Source organism: Daldinia vernicosa, assembly GCF_022497035.1.
Source record: "Daldinia vernicosa strain CBS 139.73 unplaced genomic scaffold F5Y00scaffold_7, whole genome shotgun sequence".
Classification (NCBI taxonomy): Eukaryota; Fungi; Ascomycota; class Sordariomycetes; order Xylariales; family Hypoxylaceae; genus Daldinia; species Daldinia vernicosa.
The window spans coordinates 448881-471219 of NW_025953923.1; the positions used below are offsets into that span (position 1 = coordinate 448881).

The 22339-nt window shown below is 47.2% G+C and overlaps 8 protein-coding genes across 8 annotated transcripts; 5 read left to right on the forward strand and 3 right to left on the reverse strand.

Annotated features, from left to right (window-relative positions):
• The first annotated feature begins 846 nt into the window (after window positions 1–846).
• F5Y00DRAFT_227786 (putative rRNA pseudouridine synthase) lies at window positions 847–2872 on the forward strand. Its single transcript, XM_048006532.1, has 4 exons — window positions 847–1089; window positions 1148–1304; window positions 1363–1994; window positions 2046–2872. The coding sequence occupies exons 1-4, from the start codon at window positions 972–974 to the stop codon at window positions 2591–2593; spliced, it is 1455 nt and encodes a 484-aa protein (XP_047868232.1). The 5' UTR covers window positions 847–971; the 3' UTR covers window positions 2594–2872.
• A 2594-nt stretch (window positions 2873–5466) lies between these two features.
• Window positions 5467–6615, forward strand: F5Y00DRAFT_227790 (glycosyl hydrolase). The gene has a single exon (XM_048006533.1). The coding sequence runs from the start codon at window positions 5546–5548 to the stop codon at window positions 6197–6199; it is 654 nt and encodes a 217-aa protein (XP_047868233.1). The 5' UTR covers window positions 5467–5545; the 3' UTR covers window positions 6200–6615.
• Window positions 6616–7454: 839 nt separating this feature from the next.
• Window positions 7455–9611, forward strand: F5Y00DRAFT_273748 (uncharacterized protein). Its single transcript, XM_048013232.1, has 3 exons — window positions 7455–8246; window positions 8299–8541; window positions 8593–9611. The coding sequence occupies exons 1-3, from the start codon at window positions 7967–7969 to the stop codon at window positions 9558–9560; spliced, it is 1491 nt and encodes a 496-aa protein (XP_047868234.1). The 5' UTR covers window positions 7455–7966; the 3' UTR covers window positions 9561–9611.
• Window positions 9612–9839: 228 nt separating this feature from the next.
• F5Y00DRAFT_227792 (guanine deaminase) lies at window positions 9840–11358 on the reverse strand. The gene has a single exon (XM_048006534.1). The coding sequence runs from the start codon at window positions 11228–11230 to the stop codon at window positions 9869–9871; it is 1362 nt and encodes a 453-aa protein (XP_047868235.1). The 5' UTR covers window positions 11231–11358; the 3' UTR covers window positions 9840–9868.
• A 1235-nt stretch (window positions 11359–12593) lies between these two features.
• Window positions 12594–14932, forward strand: F5Y00DRAFT_227793 (uncharacterized protein). The gene is made up of 2 exons (XM_048006535.1): window positions 12594–13769; window positions 13829–14932. Exons 1-2 carry the CDS (start codon window positions 12748–12750, stop codon window positions 14481–14483), a joined length of 1677 nt encoding a protein of 558 aa, XP_047868236.1. The 5' UTR covers window positions 12594–12747; the 3' UTR covers window positions 14484–14932.
• Window positions 14933–15068: 136 nt separating this feature from the next.
• On the reverse strand, window positions 15069–16925 carry F5Y00DRAFT_192985 (FAD/NAD(P)-binding domain-containing protein). The gene is made up of 2 exons (XM_048005204.1): window positions 16537–16925; window positions 15069–16389 (listed from the first exon to the last, which is right to left on the reverse strand). The coding sequence occupies exons 1-2, from the start codon at window positions 16842–16844 to the stop codon at window positions 15207–15209; spliced, it is 1491 nt and encodes a 496-aa protein (XP_047868237.1). The 5' UTR covers window positions 16845–16925; the 3' UTR covers window positions 15069–15206.
• A 352-nt stretch (window positions 16926–17277) lies between these two features.
• Window positions 17278–19685, reverse strand: F5Y00DRAFT_227796 (MFS general substrate transporter). Its single transcript, XM_048006536.1, has 3 exons — window positions 18692–19685; window positions 18455–18639; window positions 17278–18274 (listed from the first exon to the last, which is right to left on the reverse strand). Exons 1-3 carry the CDS (start codon window positions 19072–19074, stop codon window positions 17337–17339), a joined length of 1506 nt encoding a protein of 501 aa, XP_047868238.1. The 5' UTR covers window positions 19075–19685; the 3' UTR covers window positions 17278–17336.
• A 288-nt stretch (window positions 19686–19973) lies between these two features.
• F5Y00DRAFT_227798 (alpha-ketoglutarate-dependent sulfonate dioxygenase) lies at window positions 19974–21711 on the forward strand. The gene is made up of 2 exons (XM_048006537.1): window positions 19974–20529; window positions 20605–21711. Exons 1-2 carry the CDS (start codon window positions 20083–20085, stop codon window positions 21313–21315), a joined length of 1158 nt encoding a protein of 385 aa, XP_047868239.1. The 5' UTR covers window positions 19974–20082; the 3' UTR covers window positions 21316–21711.
• The last annotated feature ends 628 nt before the right edge of the window (window positions 21712–22339 follow it).

The following is a 22339-nucleotide window of genomic DNA, read 5'->3' on the forward strand; positions in this document are numbered from 1 at the left end:
TTAATAACTTCATATATAAAGTAGAGCTTGAAGTTCCGGCATTTCCGGCAAATTTTCTCTATGGGCAATCATGCACTTCTACTCCGCCTGCTGAGGGTATATCGACGCTAGTGATTCACATGAGCAACCCCCTTGCAGAAGGGCTGAACAACGCCAACCGCGTGGAAAACGATGTTGCGGCTCAGCATCTTGCCCGACGGTCAATTCAGTCTAGGGGACTTGACCCGGTGGCCACCGCTGTCTATGCATGGTCGCCATGTAGGCACACTCAAGTACCTGACGAGACTGGATTTGGGTGGACAATAACCGAATTCAAGCCTGGGTCGGATCTAGATGCCCAATTTGATTCATTATCCCTAGACGATGCTATTGATGCTGTTCAACAGTTAGCTAGCATATTCACTGCTATATAGAGTTTTGAGATTCCTGAGACGGTAACCAAGTTCGGTGCGTTAACTATAGATGATAGCGGTGCTATTGTAGGCGGACAGCCACCGCTGCTGAAAGGTGCCCGTTTGAATTGGCTAACGAAGTCATGCTGAAACGTATCTCGGACGAGGTGAAAAGGTGAACTAATACTAAGTGATTTATAAAAAGAGAATTATTCATGTCAGTCTAATGCAGAGGAAAAGAATGCTGAAAAGTGAATTGGCTCACTGAGTTAATTGTTAGTAGAGGTACGCCAGCTTTTTTGACGCCTCCAAGTATGCTATCGATAAGCCAATTTGAGCGCTAGTTCTGGCTACGAAGTAGAGCTAGGTCTTGATTGGACCAAGTCTTCATCAGTTTTCCCCACATCCAATAGCTAGAAAAATTTTGGAGCTTTTCTATTTTATTTTTTTCAATTCGCAGACCCGCCGTCCGAGGGTAAATCTTCCATTTGCAATTGTCATTGGAAAATCTCCTTCACGCCAACACCGTCGCGTACGAGTTTATTCATTTGAAACAGGTAATCATAGAGACGGTTCAAAATGGCGACCAAGGAGGATATTAAGCCCAAGGAGGACGAGTTCTCTATTAAGCCAACCACGGTCACTCCGTCTGTTGACACGAGCACATGGCCGTTGTTGTTGAAGAACTACGACAAGCGTACGTGAATAAAGTCATGACCAAACTTAATTTGCGATACTGACATAATTGCAAATAGTTCTCGTCCGAACTGGACATTTCACTCCCATTCCCAATGGCAGCTCGCCGTTGACTCGAGACCTTAAGTCCTACATTAGCTCCGGTGTAATCAATCTCGATAAGCCTTCGAACCCCTCGAGTCACGAGGTTGTTGCTTGGGTGAAGAGAATTTTACGGTATGAATTTGTGCTCTACCCCGTGTAGGAAGACGACGAAAGCTGACTGCGAATATAGTGTCGAGAAGACAGGTCACAGTGGAACACTTGATCCCAAGGTCACAGGTTGCTTGATTGTCTGTGTTGACCGTGCTACTCGATTGGTCAAGTCTCAGCAAGGTGCCGGAAAGGAATATGTCGCCGTTATTCGATTGCACGATAAGCTTCCTGGTGGCGAGGCGCAATTCTCACGAGCTCTCGAGACCTTGACCGGTGCCCTCTTCCAGCGACCTCCTCTAATTTCTGCTGTCAAGCGACAGCTTCGTATCCGAACCATCCACGAGAGCCGAGTCATCGAGTTTGACAATGATCGCCACCTCGGTATTTTCTGGGTCAGTTGTGAGGCCGGAACCTATATCCGAACCCTTTGCGTGCATATGGGTCTCCTACTTGGTGTTGGTGCACACATGCAAGAACTGCGACGTGTGCGAAGTGGTGCTATGGACGAGACGAAGGACCTTGTGACGCTTCATGATGTTCTCGATGCCCAGTGGATGATGGACAATACCAGGGATGAATCCTACCTGCGCAAGGTCATTGCACCCCTAGAGACTCTTCTTACGTCGTACAAGAGAATTGTAGTCAAGGACAGCACTGTTAATGCTATCTGCTACGGTGCAAAACTCATGATTCCTGGCTTGCTACGATACGGTAATTTATCTCTCCCCCCTTAGCTTGAATAAAACTAATACTCGATTATAGAGGATGGCATCGAAGTTCACGAGGAAGTTGTTTTGATGACAACAAAGGGTGAGGCTATTGCTCTCGGTATTGCCATGATGTCGACCGTCGAAATGTCGTCTTGTGATCATGGTGTGGTAGCAAAGGTGAAGAGATGTATCATGGAGCGAGACTTGTACCCTCGACGATGGGGTCTGGGACCTACTGCTACCGAGAAAAAGAAGCTGAAGGCATCTGGAAAGTTGGACAAGTTTGGACGAGCGAACGAGGCAACACCCGCCAAGTGGACATCGGAATACAAAGACTACAGTGCTCCGGCTGATGGCGTAGCAGCAACGCCGGCTGCCGCTGATGTTTCCATGACTGAAGCCCCCGCCCAAACTCCCTCAAAAGAGAACCCTTCTTCACCTGCGCCTGCAGCAGCCGAAGACGACAAGAAGAAGCGCAAGAAGCACGACGGCGAGACCGCCGAAGAGAAGGCCGAGCGCAAGAGACGCAAGGCAGAGAAGAAGGCTGCCAAAGCAAAGCGCTCCTCGCTGGGAAAGAAGGACGATTCTGACTCAGATTAAACAGAGACCTATCTAATTCTGGGTGGGGTTTCTCCCGAGTTGCATTTGGTTGATACCATTTGGTCGGTCAGTGGCTAGTTGCATGTATATGCCTTGGCTTGCGGCGTTATCTGCTGTATCATACAGTTTTTAAGGGTCTGGAAAATGGCGTTTAGGACCTCTGATTACCTTGTTTTTATAATGTCTCGAAATTTCAGAAGATGAAATGCGGAATGCGGATTCTGGAACATAGTAGATACCACGAATTATCGCCACTTGAACATGAAGTGTTTCATCCAACTTTATCGCTCTTAAATGAGATGCAGTGACCTGATGGTTTATGTTTGCCCCTCTTAACTTTCTAAGCTGGATATGTTTCTCGCATTTGTGATATGCTTACTCGGGCAAACTGCTAACGGACACGACAACATGGCTCTTGGCAAGCAACGTTCCGTCGTCGCGCCGCTGCATAATAATACGTACGTAGCCATATGCTCACGCGCTGGGGCGACATCGATGCTAAATCATCAGATTCGACCACAGAAAACTGACGATAGTGAGACTGCCAATGAATAAGTTGGCACGGAGAGTAGAATCACGGGGAATGACTTATAGCAGTAGGGATGTTCCTAGCTTTAATCGCAACGGCGCCTATATCTAGTATTGTGCTCTCTCACCGAAGCTTATATACGTCCGTACGTTATTCGATGGACGTATGTTATTCGATCGTCATGCTAGAGTCTCGTCATCGGCGGGGCCTACGTGATTCTTAAATCGACCGAATCCTTCTAAGATCGGGGATTGGGTTCGTGGTTCTGGGCACAGCATTTTAGACTCCTCGGTCTGCAAGTCGCACACGTGAGGTAGCTCAAAAATATAACTCCTTTTAAGCATGCTTGTCTTTAAATGTCTGTTGGGTGCCAGCTTCTTCACGTTGTTCGAGCTCGTGATCTTTTTGCCCCGACAGTGTTACCGTAGGTGGCACATGAGCACGCGCTTATGTGGATTTAAATTCGCTTGTGTTCTCGCGTGCCCTATGTGTTGAACATCGTCTGGGTGGCGCTGTGGTGTTGTGCGAGTCGAGTGATGTTGTAGATCAAATAGACTTTTTATTTTTAATTTTTTATTTTTATTTTTACTACGGTTGATAATACGATAATCCTTTCATTAACAGGGACATTTTGTGTATACATACCGACATGTGATATGAATGTTCCAAGATTTGGTTATGAAGTGATCGACATTGATGCCTACTTGGCTTGAGTAATTCCTATGTTAGGTACCTAACTCATGATCATTATCTCTTACCTAAGGCGATATCTCAGTCTGTACAGTATTTGCTCAACAGTTTTTAGATAGGGGGAGATGGTGTGCACGAACCACGTCTATTGTAACCGTGTACAATACAGTGTCGCCTACCCCGGAACAAGTATGTGCGATCCAGACGGCCGGAGTCAAGTTAGTTTATACGTATATGTGCGACTTCTGTTCCTCAAGCTCGCTGATTAGACTAAAATGTACGTAGTTGTGAGACCATGATTATGCCTACTAGATGATCGTCGAACTGCGGTGTCGTTCAAACATGTCTGAGAAGACATCTGCTTCTCTGGTAGATCAGCCTGCGTGGATGGTGGTTCAGGGCTGTCGGTACAGGGGTATATATCAGCCTCAATGTTGCATGGACCCGCACTGATATTGATCCAGAATTCCTCAACATTGGTTGTTCGAAGATCGAAACAAAGTTCAGTGAAGATCATTAACTATATTGACTTTATACTACAACATCACTAGCACGAAGAAGTCACTTTCAGGGGCATGTGTGTATTAAAATAGTTTGCCATTGCCATGGGTAAATTTGGCACCGGTAACTGTCGGCAGTTGTCGGTAACTTGGACGACTTGCCTTATTAACCCTTAGATGTCAAGTAAAATTTAGGTCGAAGAATTCTTAGTCCATGCAATGGTTTTGATATTCAGATGCCTGTTTATGTTACTTTGAAAGCAGGCGACCCGCTGTTTCCGTCTCGTATCCGACTGAGAGTCATAATAACTCGGGGATAGGCAATATAACTTATGACGACGCATAAATCACACAATGTCACGACCTCCTGAACATCTGAATCTGCTTTGAGCAGATGGGTCGACTTAAGGCTCCACGACAGCCACAGATGCATATCCGTAGAGGCCAAGCCGGCCGTTCTACCCGGGCGCTTTCTTTTTCTTCGCAGCGTCCTACAGACGGACATGCGGTTTAGTAGAATGGTTCGACACCGCCAGTTACACGGGGATTTAGGCTACACCATTGGCTATATCCATTTTCTCTGTCTGCTGTGATACTATACATATGCTTTAGATCGGGAAGAATAGGTCACGACAGCAGACTTGCGTAGAAGAATTAGACTTACGGGGGCCATGTTCTACACATACTACCGTTTCTCTATAAATGGACGAGCGCCAGTCGAGCCCCTCCAGATCGACATGCCAAAGCCGAAGCGAGATTCGATCCAGTTATTTGGTCCATAGATCATCTTTCAGTCACGTATCAGCTCCGTCTACAAACACTGTCCCTGCTTTTAAGGTTCAGCCTTAGCACCAGTTTCGTTTCTAGCTGGTTTGCTCGATATGCAAGTTATTAAGGATGAAGCTCCTTAGTATGCTTGCAGCCGCCGCGCTGTCATTCATTTTCACTTCCGCGTCGGCGATACCCGTACAATCTCTCAGAAAAGCAAGCGATGATCCAGTGTTTGAGGACAACTTCGCTGATCCATCAATAATCCAACACGAAGACGGCACCTGGTATGCTTTTGGCACGGCTGCAAAGAATAAGCAAGTTCAAGTAGCCACAGGAAAAAGCTTCGACGGGCAGTGGAATCTATTAGAGGATGTCGACGCCCTTCCTCACTCGGCTTCCTGGACTACTGGACGACACACCTGGGCCCCTGATGTGCGTCGCGCACGCAACGGGAAATATGTTATGTACTACAGCGGCGAGGTAGCTGAGGATTCGGCTCATCACTGCATCGGCGCGGCAGTAGCAGACGAAATCACCGGTCCATATATACCCGAGGAGGAGCCTTTTGCTTGCGACCTCTCAGCCGGTGGCTCTATCGATGCGTCCGGATTCCAAGACGACGACGGCAAACAATATGTACTTTATAAGATCGACGGAAATAGTGTCGGCCATGGCGGAAGCTGCAGCAACACTAAAAAGCCGATCGTACCAACGCCTATCATGCTCCAGGAAGTCGAAGAGGATGGTGTGACAAAAGTTGGCGAGCCCGTCCAAATTTTCAACCGCAGCGACGAGGATGGTCCATTAGTGGAAGCACCGAGCATGTTACGTATGGACAATGGGCTATACATCCTGTTCTTCAGCAGCGGTTGCTACTTAGAGCCGAGCTACAACGTGAACTACGCGACGTCGACAAGCCTGAAGGGGCCATTTCAACGAGCTCAGCGCCCGATAATAAAATCAGGGGAGTACACGTTGCAGGCACCCGGTGGCGCCACTGCAGTGCACGTTGGGGATAAAGTTGGGATCGCTTTCCACGCAGACTGCCAACAAGGGAGATGTATGCACACATCACACACGGTTGTCGATGGTCGGGAAGTAAGAGTACTGATGTAGGCCACTCGACAATTTATCGTCCCATATTTCCGCGAACACGATGTTAAAAGGAGGGGCTGTGTTGGACTGGCGCAAAGTCTTGATGCAACTTTTCTTTAATAACCAAGTGAGAGTAACCACACAAGGGGAAACTCGAGGTCAGATGTTGGAATATGGCTCAGTTGATGCTTCTCGCGCCTATGCTGCTCACAACGCTCTTTAGATTAGGGATAGACTTGGAATATTTTGTATTGATTTTTTGATTTTTTTTCTTGGATTCTGGATAGAGGGTAAATGATACCAAAGCGGATAGACCCTATATAAGCGTAGTAAATCAGTAATATCACAGGTTCCTTTGGACTACACGCGCATCCCGCTTTTTACCTCGGTGAATCGTGAGTAGATAGATAATATGAAATTTGAGAAGTTCTTCAGAGCTCATGAGATTGACGAACCAAGATCGGTCTAAGCTAAATGGAAGGTAGAATAAAATCTATTTTTATGCATGCATTAAGGTACATGCCTGGTCATAAATTCAAGCACGGACCATCTTCAACTTGTACTTCCCCTATGTATTAAACTAAGCGCCTCTTTATTCTCTGCAACCTTCGCAATACTTTTGGGCTGCACTCTGCAAGCCTTTTATCACAGTCACATTTTCCACACCTACAGTAGTATGTAGAAGATACCATGTGCTTACGCTCCGGTAGGGCTGCCCATATCTCTCCGTCCAATCGTATTATCTCCCGAATATTTGATATTTCTTCCGAAGCGCCCCCGTAACCTTCAGTACTTTCTGTTGCAACTCTACAACAAATTGTTCGTCATTACGTAGCATAGCACACTGAATAACGAAGCCCCTAATGCGCAAGTCGGAACATTCTTGGCTCGAAGATATTCGAATCACTTCAGGAAAACCCTTCTAAAGCGGCCATGACAGTTATAGGTTCATATCAACGACTATCCAATATATCGAATGGTCTATTCGATAGCTACTTGACCAATTGAATAAGAAACAATTATAATTCTTCTTCAACGGACCTGAGCTGAAATTAGGGCTTCTCCGTCCTGTCGGCCTCTAAATGGGAGCCAAATGGCCGTGATTTTTTGCCGCCAGCGGCCTCATTACCGACCCACTAGAGCTACCGGGTAAGATTACCGAACAAATCACGGCGCTTAGGAACTAGAATTTATAGGTCATATACTTGTCCTATTGGTTCGTCCTCTTATAGGATAATCTTTAGAGGTAGGTCTATCTCGCACTATCTAAGATCGGGTCTTTTCAACAGCGTAAGAATCATCGTTCGCATACTTCGAGATATATCATCCGGGGTATTGTCTCCTTAGTACAAGGGAGGAATTATGGGTATAGATGCAATGCTACCTTTTCGTGCAAGCTATCGGCACATTTACATCTACATAGGCGCCGGCTACCACTAGGTTGGTAGTAGTGTAAAATCGTCTGCGCGCGATGCATCGCTGTTAACGTCTGTCTCCTAAGCTAAAGAGAAACCAGCTGAATCTAATATATTATTCGGTCTGTCCCGGGCTCCTCATCTCTTAAGCAGCTCATCGAATGTTGTACGCTCCTTTTCCATCTTAGGATCATTTCTATTTCTACGCTCTCTAGTGGGCTTATCCGAAACCTTGACCAGCTGGCTGGCGGTATTAACTTTATGAGATTTTAATATCATTATTCACTATACTTTTTATAATACTTCGTTCTTTATCGACGCTCCTTCATTACGAGATACCCTCCTATTTGCCAATATTTGATCTCCAGGCGAGATGGCTCCTCTTATATTTACTCTCATCTTTACTCTCTTTGTACGATATAGCACTGGATTGCAGGTTACGCCGAACTCGCCCTGCGCCTCGCTTTGTGTTGACTCTACCGGCCTCGACTTTTCCGATCCTAACTCATCAAACACTGGCAATTCGGATATTTCGTGTTATGATACGGAGTACTCTACTTCGTCTGCTGGCAAAAAGTTCCAAAAATGCATGAGTTGCCTTCAAGATAGTAACTTTGCTCAAGGGGATGAAAGCGACCAGCTTTGGTTTTTATGTAAGTACATCACAGACTACTTGATATTCTCACCTAACTAATACAACTATAGATAACCTCAGATATACGTTTGACTATTGCATTTTCGGGTTTCCTAATGCCACAGGAGTAGCATCCACTCCATGTGCGACATCTACTGCTTGTGGGGGGCTTAAAGAGGCTTTGACAGACGGCAATCTTGATCCTAAGAAGAACGGCTATTCGTATTGTAGCTCAGACGACATGCCCAACGCTGCAGTCTCAGAGTGCAAGGCTTGCGTAAGCGTTCTTGATGACCAAGACTACTTAGCCAACTGTAAGCCACCCTCATCTTCACGTAATACCCTAATGCTAATCGCTGGTATAGTCCTCATCGCTCTTGACGCAGGGTGCCAACAGCGGCCACCTACTGGAACTCTAATTGGTCTGAATGATACAGTCTTCACCAAAACCACGATTAGTTCTGTCGATCCTTCCATCGAAAAGTCCGAAGATAAGAAGCAATCTACCCTATCGGTAACCCAGATAGTGGGGATTGCAGTTGCTGCTATTGTCATCGTCTTAGCCATAGCTGGCTTTTTATTCGTACGTTGCCGTAGACGTCGCAACCGCCGTCTTCTACTTGGAGACGTCAAAGCATCAACAATGGCGCAGAAGAGGAACCGCCATCGTACTGTTTCTACACTATCATTTCGGTGCCAAACACACTTAACTCCTAGGTCGGCGGCATTCTTCCCAAATCCGTCTGACGGCATCATTGAAGAGGAGAATCCTTACGCAGGCCCACTCTCTGCCCTTGCTTCTCACCCTGTTTACCCGGAGTCACCAAGACAGACTTTGAACAACAACACGGGTCTCAACTCTTTCTCTAGGTCAGACAATAAGGTCATACCACACAACATTGCTACGGCCATACCCGCGATCCCAAATAATGTACACTACTCAACTTCGCCTAAGGCCGCGTTCTTCTCCCCCACCGACGAGCCTGCTAGCACCACTAGTACTAAGAGCACTGCACAACTTCTACCTCTAAGGCAGTATAACCCTGCTGAGTACTCAGATAGCTCACCACAAATGGGCACCAACCCCAACACCGTATTCAGTAGTCCAATATCTGGCTCTACTGCTAGCCCCCTTATAAGCCGAGCCTGGGAACGGGGTACGCCAACATGGGATATGCCGCCTCGCAGTTCCAGCCGACCGACAGGAGGCGGGGCCTGGGAAAGGGTAGCCGCCGGTATCGCGGCGAAGAATCGGAGGACTAGTAATACAGGAAGTCCGGTAGAGACTAAGCATATTAATTTCAACTTTCCTCCTCCGCCGACAGGGCGGTAATCTATATATACCCATATACCATGTACAAATATATGTAATAACTACCTAACATTGCGGCTGCTTGATAATATGCCAGAAATGAACATGGAAACAATATAACGGGGCTTTGGCTCTAGTTGCTCCGCAATACCTACCTTAGGTACATAAAGGAGTAAAATAAAATAGAATATACCCCTATTTTCTAGATGCTGCTCTTACGTTATGCCTAAGAATAAGACTTATAATAATTGTAATTCTGTAGAGTCCATTTAACCCAATACGTAGACACGGGGTCAGCCGGACGAAGATTTCATTAGTTCCTATTCTATTTAAGACTTGACCGATCGCCCACGTATATACACTTCCTTGATATTCCGGTCATCGCCAGTCATGATAAACTTATTAAATATCGTCCTAACGGAGTCTTCATCCTCTAGTATAGTCATGACACCTAGCGCATTCGCGTCGATGAATAGGGCATCGAACTCCTTCCCAACCTCGAAGTTGCCAATCCTGCTGTCGAGACTGCACACCTTTGCGCCTCCTAACGTAGCTAGATAGAATAATTCCCCTATATTAAGCCCTTTGTGCTCACCCCCGCTCATTACTTCCCGCGCATTCGATGCTACGAGGGCTTGTCTCATTGCATCTAGAATGCTGCTTGAGAACCCGCCCCCGCTGTCGGTTCCAAGTCCCACTTTGATGCCGCGCCGTAGGAACTCGCGAACTGGCGCGGCCATAAATCCCCCACCAACCGTCATGTTAGAGACGGGACAATGCGCAACACCACACCCTAGCTCCGCGACGCGGCTCATTTCATGCTCGCTCATATGACAGCAGTGAGCGAGGATCGAGCGCTTGCCTAGCAGCCCATAGTGCGCGTATAGGTCCGCTTCGCTGTCCTTGAACTGCGGAAACAGCTCTTGCGTAAACTTCATCTCCTGCTCGGCCTCGTTGAAATGCGTTTGGATCGGTAGATCCGGGTTCGCCGCCGCAAGCACGCCGAGCCCCTCGAGCAGCTCCGGCGAACAAGAAATGGCAAAACGCGGGGTCAGCACGTGTCTGAGCAGCACGCCTTCCGGATCGATACGCCGCACGTGCGCGATGCAGTCTTGCGTATCCGCAAGCGACGCCGCGGCGTTCGCGTCCCGGTAGTATTCCGGCGCGTTCCGGTCCATATTGCACTTGCCGACGAGGGCGCGCTGGCCCTTCTCCAAGCATATATCCGCGAGGATCCTGGTGGCTTCCGCGTGGAGCGAGCCGTAGTACGACGCCGTAGTGACCCCCTGCTTTAGGAAGCCGTCGACGCAGCTCGAGTAGACGCGGCGCGCGTACGCCGGGTCCCGGAACCTTGCCTCGTTGGGGAAAGTGACTTGTTCTAGCCAGTCGAGGATGTGCATGCTTTGCCCTAGGCCGCGTTGCGCCCATTGTGGCGCGTGGTTGTGCGTGTCGACGAATCCTGGGATTAAGAATTGGCCGCGGGCTAGGTAGCGCACTTCCTCGAGGGCTGAGGAGGAGGAGGAGATGCCTAATGATGATAGTATTGAAGGTACTTTATCCTTGGGAATATCTTCTACTAGGTTAGTTATCTTGCCATTGGCGTCAACTACGAGTAAGGCGCTCTCGAGTATGATGAGCTCTGACGGACCGAGTGAATGGATCACGGTGCCGTAGAAGATTTGATAGGCCATTTCATGCGTCTCATTCCGTTACCTGAGAAAATCCCGGAAGTTACAAAATTATAAGTCTCTTTAACAATATAGTTATTGGATTCTATCTATGGCTTTTAACAAATTAATGTCGCTTGGAGTGGTTGAGAGAATCTAAGTTATATATTCCATTAACGAGGAGCTTTTGAGACATATCATATCCTGCCAGCTGAATATTTACTGGCAGTCAAGTCTGGCAGCTGTAAGATATTGCTATTATGCATGATAGCTTTATTCATGATATTTTAAGGATGAAATTACTGTTATAATAGGTACTAGATGAAATGACAATGCAGTAGGAAGGCCCTTATAAATAAATAATTGTATTTTACTTAAGCGGTAATGATTGAGTGGTAATTAGGTAGAGAAGCCTATTTGTCGGTTTCAACCCTGGGTAGTATAAGATGATTTTGACTTGGGTATAATAAGCTATTTTGTCTTACTGAATTATACCCAACTTAAGAAGGCTAAAGAGCGTAAAATCCCAGCTGGCTCACTCAGGTTGGTTACATTAATATAGTCTTTTTAAACCGGCCTTATTTGTGGCCATAGCTACTGAGTTTTCCCGCTTTCTTTTCGCGATCGTCGGAACCCCGCGACGATAAGAACGTCTCACAAAGACATGAGACATACATAGTCCCGTTTTTATTATTTAGATGAGAAGTTATCTTGATACTCTATAGTGACTGATACGATAGAGACTGTAAAGGCTCGCTTAGCATTCAATAACTTAGTAAGATAGAAATGTATAAACCCAAAACAAGTAACTACACAATTCACACTCTTCTCATCCAAGGTATAGAAGTGTATCTGAACAAGTATTTCAAGAGATTGCCGGAGGTGGATCCCTGCCAACTCCGGTAAAGGGAACCCAGCATTAGACCTCAGTGAAGGTACTTCCGATTGTCGGCTTATGCCCTTTATTTACATGTACTTTCTTGGAAGGCGTTCTTAATTGCTGTGAAGGTGGAGTGAAATCAAACATTTGATATAGGTACCTACGTAACTAGTAGACATACAAAGAGACCTGTCAAATATCACAAATGCTATGACGAAGGTAGGACCTATGGGTCTTGGATACCTGGCCCGAGTCGAACCAGAATAAATGGAAGCAGCAGTACATATGTTACCCTGATACATGTAGGCGTTTGACGTGGCGACAAGCAGTAACCGACTGTTGTCGTACGGGCGCCTCGCAGTTACTTAATGAGGTACCTAGCAAATGGCAATTGCCCGTTAACTGCCCTAGAAACAGACCTCAGGCATGCACATATGCAGGTGCCTAGGTACCTCCTACCTTAGGTAGGTAGGTACGTGTACATGCAATTGGCCTAAGGAAGAATATTGGAAGAAGTTGGACCGAACGGAAAGTGCTATCTTCATTTTGAAACTAAAATTACATACGCGCACACATCAAATCCACAATCGTCTCTTTTTCTTGCACTTTTATGCAACACCAACAACATTTACATACTTCTGACGCGAACTTTTAACCAATCATGGCCTTGGACATGTCAGTCTACATGGCTATGGGCGATGAGGATATCGCCCTCGCCTTTCGGTTAATGCAGGAAGATGCTGAGCAATTCATGTCTACTTCCACTAGGAAGGGAAAACAAGTCGAGGGATCCGAGACAGACGCCCAAATGGCCTTTAACCTTCTTCTTGAAGAACTGCAAGCTGCAGAGACCTGTCTTAGCGATGAAAGAATGACTAGAAGCATGTTGAGAGCAATCCAATCTGACGGCGCCGTCCTTTCCCAGGCCTTTGATGAAGAAAATGTTGCTCAAGCTGACCATGAAATGTCACTCGCTTTAAGCAATGGACAAGATGAGGCCGTAGCCCAGCGAGCTACCCCTGAAGCCATGAGCAGTGATGAGGAATTCCTTGAGAAGCTTTCGGTCATTTACAATACTGGTTTTGATCACCCCACGAGTGGCATTGTCGATTACGATGACGATGATGATACGGCCACCATCAGCCAGCCGGAGAGTTCCTCATGGGCTGCTTCACGCCAACCTAGTAGACCACCAAGGACTTGCGACGCTTGTGGAGACCAAAAGCACTTCGCAGAGCTAGCTCGCGTTCCCTGCCGCCATGAATATTGTCGCGAGTGTCTCACACGTCTCTTCCGAGATGCCTCAAACGATGAATCCCTCTTTCCTCCGCGATGCTGCAGACAATCCATCCCCTTAGTTAAGAATCAGGTATTTATTGACAACGACGTAGTCCGGCACTTTCGCCAAAAGGCTCTCGAGTTTTCTACGCCTCGTCGAACATACTGCCATAACCAGAACTGCGCCCAATTTATTCCGGCAACTAATTACCTAAATGATATAGCGACATGTGGCGAATGCGGGTATCGAACCTGCATGACCTGCAAGGGTGCTACTCATAACGGTGATTGCCCAAATGACGAACAGCTTCAACAAGTCTTTCAACTAGCTACCGAACAACACTGGCAACGTTGCCAAAACTGCTGGGCGATGGTTGAGTTGAACACGGGATGTAATCACATGACGTAAGTTCGCGATAATCCTTACTATTAGATTCGTACGATGCATACTTAACCTTCAATAGCTGTCGATGCGGTTTCGGATTTTGCTATGTCTGTGGTAGTCGCTGGAAGACTTGCCGATGCGATCACTGGGATGAGCATCGTCTGTACGCACGTGCTGCTCAGATTGATGCCCGTGGCCAAGTTGAGGATGCTCCGGACGATGTGATACCCCGTGGAAATCTGATACCTCTTCGACTGAATCCAAATGGTCAGATACCCTTTCGGCACCCGGTTGCCAATCAGCAGCATCAGGCTTTGCAGCGGACAGCTCAGCAGTATGCCTTGGATCAAGAGCGTCGTCAACAGGCTCGGCAGGAGGTCTTGGATGAAGAGCGTCGTCCACAGGACATAATACACGAAATTGAAGAAGAGAGTGAAGAAGAGAGTGAAGGTGAAATAGAAGAGGAGCCCGAGGTAGTGGCACAACCAGTGGTCCAGCAGCCACGAGAACAACCTCCGTTTCAATTTCCAGTTCTTGACATGTTTCAACGGACGCGAATCCAGCAACTCATGGAAGACCTCAGACATAACCACGAGTGTCAACATGACCGATGGTTTTCTAAGAAAGGGCCTCGCGAATGCGAGGAATGTGGCGACGTCATGCCTATATTCATCTACGAATGTCGACAGTGTCATACTATGGCTTGCCGCCGCTGTCGGTACCACCGGTTGTAAAGACGAGAGGCAACATGTTCACGAAAGCAGCAGTCTCACTAGTACTTTTGAGCTGCGGCTTGGTAATCGGAGAGATACCAGTTAACTGGGTATTTCTAGGTCTACCATCTCACCTCCAGCGACCTAGAGGCGAATGACAAGAAAAACAAAAATTTTCATGGTGCAATTATGTACCCACAATATCCATTGTACAGATCACTAAGGAGTCAAGCTACATCTAGCATGGCATAGAGATGAAGTCGGAAATATATGTTTCGACTGGCTGTTTAGCTATTTACGAGTTAGCAGAGCATGTAGAGAGTGTATAGGGAGGTGAAGTGTAACGAGAGTACTAATAGGGGTAGAGTACTCGCTGTTAGTTCCATACAATCCGTAGGAACTATGAAACAAGCCTTAACTGTGGCTTTGATCAATATGCAGATTCTTCAGTTTATTTTATCATTGTGTGACAAGCATAGGTATCTCTTAATGAGTGCCAACTTTAGTTCGCCTTAACGCCGTCGGCTTGGTTCAAAGCCGTTGGTGTAGGTGCCCCTTTAGGAACGCAAAGGCCATCGTATAAGATAGTTACTAGAACCTACATCTGGAGGTGTAATTTCATATATTTTCCTTAAATCTAAACACAAGTAATTGCATCTATGGTATATATTAAGGTAAGTTGGATTGCATCCCATGTTGCAATCCCATACAATGCTTGATATATCTAGCAATATGTCCAATCTTCTACAAACCTCTAGAACTCTTAAGTCTTTCCTTGAGGAGCTTGTAGCCGCCGTGCCACTCCTCATCCAACCCCGGTAGCGGCTCTTTTCCAGCTTTCACCGCGTCACCGTTGACCCAAGTTAAGACTTCTTCTATATAGGCATCCTCCACGGCGAGCATGCTGTGGAACTTATCGTCGGGTTGGAACCGGGCTTTCCTTTCCTTATGTTCTTGCTTCATAGCCGACTTAGGCGGGAGCTTGGCGTGTCCTGCAAAGACTTTGGCTGCAACCTGGGCTTGGAAATCAAAGAGCGAAAATGTCGACACGTAGTGCGAGACCCCTATAAATGCTAGTGATGGATCTGGGATATAGAATATGTCCTTGTGTAGGTTATGCGTGATGTAGCCGTCGGATGTTATGAGCACCTTGTCGTCAGCGTCTTGCCACGGGAGTTGAGGCTGTTCTAGATCCCCGAGAAAGGGGTAGGTGGTGATGTACCCCGTGGCGATTACGACGCGGTCGATACCTTCTATAACTTGCCCGTCGTCAAGTACGGCTTTGCCGGGTATTGCTTGACCGGAACTTAACTCCTGGGCTTTATCGTCTTCGGAATTCTCATCGATGACGAACTTGGCGACCAGTGGGACCCTGGTGACGCCTTCGGGGAGACGCGATCCAAGTACATCATACTTGCTTACTCGTCTACTTTGAATTATTTTAGCTCCCAACGCAGCCGTCTCGTTTGCGATATCAACGGCTGAAACGCCAGCGCCAATTATGAGCACAGTCTGATTGGCGAAGGGAGCGGGTGTCCGATATTGCTTTGAGTGGGTAATTCGGTCCGGGAATCTTTGCTTCCATGCTGCTAATCCCGGAATATCTGGGACGAACGGGGTATGGTAGTGGCCACTCGCCACTACGACTGCGTCAAACTTCCAGGTCTTCTTCGTCAGCGTGTGGCCAGAATCCGTCCTCGTAAATGTGCTTGTCTTCACGGTCCATTTGCTGTCGCCTTCGGGCTTGGACACGCTTTCCACTCGAGTGTGGAAGTGTACGTGGTCGTTGACGTTGTGCAGCCGGGCGATATCGTTGATATATGTGTTGACCACCTTTTGGTCCACGAAGTCCTCGCTACCTTCTGGCCAATGTAGTAGACTGCTTCGCATGACAGGGGTTGGGATGTTGTTTTTCAACCCGGCGTAGCTGTGAAAATGTTAGTATCACGTGTGGGAATTCAATTGATTCTAACTCATTATATTATGAAATCTTCATAATAACTCGAAGATGGCTAGGGATAAATTCTGGTATGAGTAGAAGAGAGAATTATAAATAGTATGCTTTGATACGTACCAGGGATTAGGCGGAGCATGTATCAGCGCAACTTCATCTGAGCTTAGTCCTTCCTTCTCGACTTCTGACCAATTCGGAGCAGGAGGTCTAACATTAGGGAATGGTGGGGCTCTGTCTGCTTGAGGTTCGTAGTCCCATACGCCGCCGACTACGCCGGTCCGCTCGAACGCGGTGACGTTGAACCCGGCCCGGAGGAGGTGGGCCGTTGACACCACTCCGCTTATGCCGGCACCGATGACAGCCACATCTTTGATGTCACCGAGAAGTGGACCGTCCTCAGTCTTACTGTCATTAGTTAGGGAACCCATTGCGATCGTCTCAAAGAGAGGGGTGAAAGACCACAAGACATAAGGAACCGCGCCGAGATATGAATAGAAGCGGAAACTACGGATAACTGTGGAACATAGTGCTGTTGATCACCTCATTTTCTACTTGAGATAACAATCTGCCCATTTCAAAATGCTTTTGGTATGATTATAAATCGTGGGATTCCTCTAGGCTAGGTGAAATGAGACCATCTGCCATACCGATTACGTGCTTTTGGAGAAATGTCAGTATCACAAGCGGACCACGTGGAGGAGCATGCTACCCGACAGGGGAAGTAAGATAACAACAGCCTCAAATGTAAGTCAATGGTCTTATTTCGGCGTATTTTTAGTTAGATCCGTACCTAACTAAAATCTCGAGGAATACGATATATTATGTTTAGCCCGGTATGGCACAAGTTTAGGAATTCGTATAGTTGACATGGTTTATATTAGAAGTACGGTCTAGACTTTAGTAGCAGCTATCCTAGTTCTCTAGGCCGCTCCTGCATTCAATAGTTGGGCCTTTTTAGCTACTTCCCGATGATGTAGCGTCCGTATCGTGAGAGAAGTGACGATAAGACCGGCGGCGAGGAAGACCATGGTAATAAACCCCTTGTGATACTGAGGTCCGTCGACTTGTTGCCAAATAATTAGTGGCAGCCACGCCTGGACTACGTAGGCCATCTCGTTCATAGATGCTACTACGAAAGCTCGCTCCTCATTATCACCACTGCAGATCTCGTGTGCCCACGCAAAGGTCAAGCCACTGATTCCTCCCCCGATCATACCAATGATGTAGCAAAACCACTTCCAACCAGTAGGAATATTCCACACGGCGAGACTAGTGTTGGTGATGATATTGACCACCCCTGAGAATACCATAGGCGGCCATCGAGCACCTTTGAAAAGAGAATCGGATGTCCAGGCATATATATAGGTGAAGATCACAGCGATAGCTGCGGCAATCGTAGGATACGAATTGATAGCAGCGATACTGTATCCTTCTTGTTTCAGCCAGAGCGCGAAAGCTGGCTGACTACCATACCCTACTCCATTATTGAAGAAGATGTAAAGTAGGGTAAGCGCGTAAATGTGCCACGAGGTGAAGATCTTCTTGAACGTGGCTTTTGTGTATTTCCCCCTGTTGGCTCGGCCTTCAAACTCCATGCGCTTATTTGCTAGCACTATCTCGTCCTTCGTCAACCACCAAGCGCGAGTGATTTCCGGTACGTCTGGGAAGAAGAAAAACCCCGCTATGGCAATTGGCAGCGATATTATGGTGTTGATGATGAAAAGCCATTGCCATCCCCGGTAGCCACTTGTACCATTTAGTTGATACACAGCCGTCATCAGATAGCCGGAGAACATGCTACCTATGGAGCCGCTGGCGTGGAAGATACAGCTTCTCTTAGCGAGCTCATCTTTCCGATCTGTTATAAAGTTAGCGCCTAACAAAGAAAGTGGGGATATTCGTGACCGTGCTCGGGTTTATAGTCCATAGGAGAAAAGGGGTTAATGGATATTATATAGAATTAACATACTAAGAATACGTTAGCATCGCGTTCAACATCTAGAATCTAAAAAGGGGTCAAATTATGGCAATACATACCACCAACTTCCGATAATGTACTGAATGCCTGGATAATAGCTGCTTTCTGCAAGCCCAATGAAGAATCTAAGGGCGTAGATTTGTTCGGCTGTTTGACATTTTGAAAGCAAAATCGTCAAAACTGACCAGACCACTTCGCAGGCTGGGATAAATATTGACGGTCGGACCTTAGTTAGGAGCATGTTACTATTACCGTTAGTAAAATCAGAGCTGAAGTTTAGAGAAAAGGGGTTCCAACCTTGGGATTTCACCAATAACATAGCCAACTGTCCAACATGTGACCATGTAGTTGAGCTGATTACCGTAAAGACCTAAATCTTCCTTCATACCGGACACGAAGGCACTGTTGACATTAACTTGATCGAGATACTTGATAAAGTATCCCAATGAAGCGAATGTCAGAATCACCGCGTCAAGCTTAAACAGAAACCGTCTCTCCTCGGGGGACTTGTCAAACGTGTCCCAGAAATAGGACCGCCATGTCTGTTTTGGCTTCTCGACGACTGGTGATAGTGACTGAGTATGAGTTGAGTCAGCATCGCTATGATCCGTGCTCTTAGCCGCCACGTCGCCGCCGGCTTCGGCTATGACCTTGTTCGAGGAGATCTCCTTGCTTTCCATCTCGTATTACTCGAATACACTTTCTACGAAAGGTGAAGATTCAAACCCAAAAGTCAGAACTCCCGGGGCATTCCGATTTAAAAACATCCGGATTATCTGAGGCTATACAGGGGTTACGCACGCTTTTCTCCGTGTTGAAAAAAAGTCCATCCCACGCCTCGAGAAACAAGGATTCCAGTGTGCCATCTCACATGCAGATTCCCCTGTTCATATCGACCCAGATCGATCCAGCAAGAGGAAGGTCTGATTTATGATTATCAATGAGGTCGCTCTCCCTGTCCCCTGTATCTCTAGGACTCGGTCATGGACCGTGGTCGCGAACTTCCGTCATATGGTGATATCTGTATAATGTATTTACTTTCCGAGCGGCGTGTTGGGGAACTACACTCTTCCATGGCTCATGCGACTGTATGTGCTGCAACAGTGCGGGGTTGGATATGTTGTATGCTGTTGCTGCTAAGAAGCGAGTGAGATTGAGGCGACAAGGTGGTGGTCACCTCAAACATGGCTGCCATGACGCCATGTTATAACCCCACAGAAAGCACCGAATAGTACCACATTACGCATACGACCTGCACTCGAGACGCAATGCTTCTCGCATCATCCTTCTCCAAGATCACGTATTGATAAGGGACTCCAATGACGGCTTTGATAAATCGCGGGGAACAGCCTACTCCTCAGTAGATGCTGCAAGCAACTTCGTGGCTATTACTGCTGATATTGTGTCAAAGCAGATACGGCTTACCAATCCTCCTATCCTGACAGTACAGCTTGCCTGTTGAAATGGAGAACTACCTTTCGTAGGATCATTGGGAAATGAGGTCAATGGTTGGGAGTCTCCAATTCCATGATTATAATGTTATATATTCGTAAAGGTCGTACGAGACGGTGGTGAGGGGGTAATAGTATAGAAGAAAGACAAGTCTACCAAACAACTTGTTCAAACATTATCAAGTAACTACCACTACTACTATATCAAAAGTTCCGTCGATATCTAATATTGTGACAATGGCACCTGCACCAATTGATGAACGTATCAAGGACGTTGCGCCGCCACGTAAAGATACGCTTGGTCTTCCTGAGCCCGCTCTCCAGCGTCTAAAGAAGGCGGGTATTGACCTGTCAAACGGCTATCCCTATCGCCCGGCCAGGCCACTCTACCTTCAAGATGTCTATAACATTAGAAGCAAAGAATGGAAGCATGAAGACGCCGGAGCGCGTGCGGATAAGTCAAAGTCGGCACTGCTCTCTGCCGCCACTAAAGTCACGGACCTCACTGCTCATATCGGAACTGAGATTGAGGGATTGCAATTGAAGGACCTTACAGATCAGCAAAAAGACGAACTAGCCCTCCTCATAGCTGAGAGGAGCGTCGTCTTCTTCAGGAATCAAACGGATCTGTCGCCTCAAGATCAGCTAGCTCTTGGAAAGTACTATGGAGAGGTCGAGGTTCACGTAAGTGTTATTCTAATACAAACACCATCAGTGATGTGTAGGTACCTAATATACATATGCTCATTTCCGAAACAGCCCCAAGTAGCGCAAGTCCCTGGTAACCTAGGCGTAACTGTTATATGGCCCGATCTGCAAGCTACCGAACGGGTGGCTAACTTCAGAAACCCTGGAGGAGCTTCGCGGTGGCATACAGATCTCGTGCACGAGCTGCAGCCAGCCGGGATCACGCATCTCCACAACGACACTGTCCCACCCGTTGGCGGCGACACGCTCTGGGCGAGCGGATATTCGGCCTACGAGAAGCTATCGCCGGATTTCCGCAAGATTATCGACGGCAAGCTAGCCGTGTACCGCTCCGCGCATGGGTACCTAGACCGGGATCACCCTGAGCAAGGCCCCAAGTTCGTCGAACGCGTGCACCCGCTCGTTCGCGTGCACCCCGCCACAGGCTGGAAAGCTCTTTGGGTTAACAGAGCCATGACCGATCGCATAGTTGGCTTGGACCGTGCGGAGAGCGACGTCATCTTGAACTACCTCTTCGATGTCTTCGAGAAGAACGTGGATATCCAAGTGCGATTCCGCTGGACAGCAGGGACCAGCGCGCTCTGGGATAATCGCATAACTATTCACAACGCGTCGTGGGACTATAATGGCAAGTATCCTAGGCACGGAACCCGTGTCACTTCGTTAGCTGAGAAGCCATATTTTGATCCGGCGGCGCCGACTCGGCGCGAGGCTCTGGGGCTCTTGGATGAGAGCGAGAAGCAGATTGATGGACCTGCTTGAATGGACAATGTACCTGTAGTCAAACGGAATGGAATAAACCAATATGCCTCATAACGCCATTCTACTAGAGCAACGTTTGTGGACAGTCTGAGTTATGAAAGTTGACTGACGATGGTTTCAAACGAGCTCGAATTATGGAGCGTAGAAATTTGACGCCCGGACATTCTAGCTACACTGAGCTTTTATCAAGCCACGCCCAAGGCCTAGGATGTAAAGGGGGTAGAAGTGATGAATGAGTAATGCTGTGTTAACTGAAATTCGAAATTAATTCACGACTAATTCATGGCCTCTTCTGTACGGTTCGGTAGAGCCCAAGCGAAATAGATAATTGCGAGGAAAGTATTCTGGTACCCTATTCATGCCTAAGATAGCGGAGTGCACTATGCAGGCTCGGCCCAATTCCTATAGCTTTCCCAGAGCAGCGAACTAGCATACGAGGAAACGGATTACCCCATACATACGACAATGCTTCAAGTCGGGGGCATCGTCTAGGGACATCGTTTAGGGATGTTATGGCCAATTCACATGATATGTCTTCTGATTTCTGACCACAATGGAGTCTCAATAGGCGGATGAGCCGAGGAGATGGCAGTGCTTCATACTCGTAATTAGTAACCATGCTGGATGAAAGCTACCGGTACACAGAATGATCATCAAAGGCACCTACTTCGAGTTAATAATCTCCACGAGGCTCTGAGGCATATTTTCAACTCTTGGAATAGCTAGAAAGCCCGAGTGGCTGAGTTAATACTATAAAGTGTCTGCATGAGATGAATTAACGAGTTGCCTCCATTGATTGGAGAATAAGAAACTGGGTAATTGTAGATGCAGGCAGCTTCGCCATCTGAACACCAATCATAAAGAATGTGAGTGGCTGAGGCTTATGTAGGACCTAAAGACTTCAATTTTAATGGTGCTTACGAACTAAGCATTCAATAGAATTGAATTAGGCATTCAACTAGGCTGCAGCGCTGAAGAACTTTCCGTCTAGGCTATGAAAGAATTTAGGGTGGTAGTTGTATCT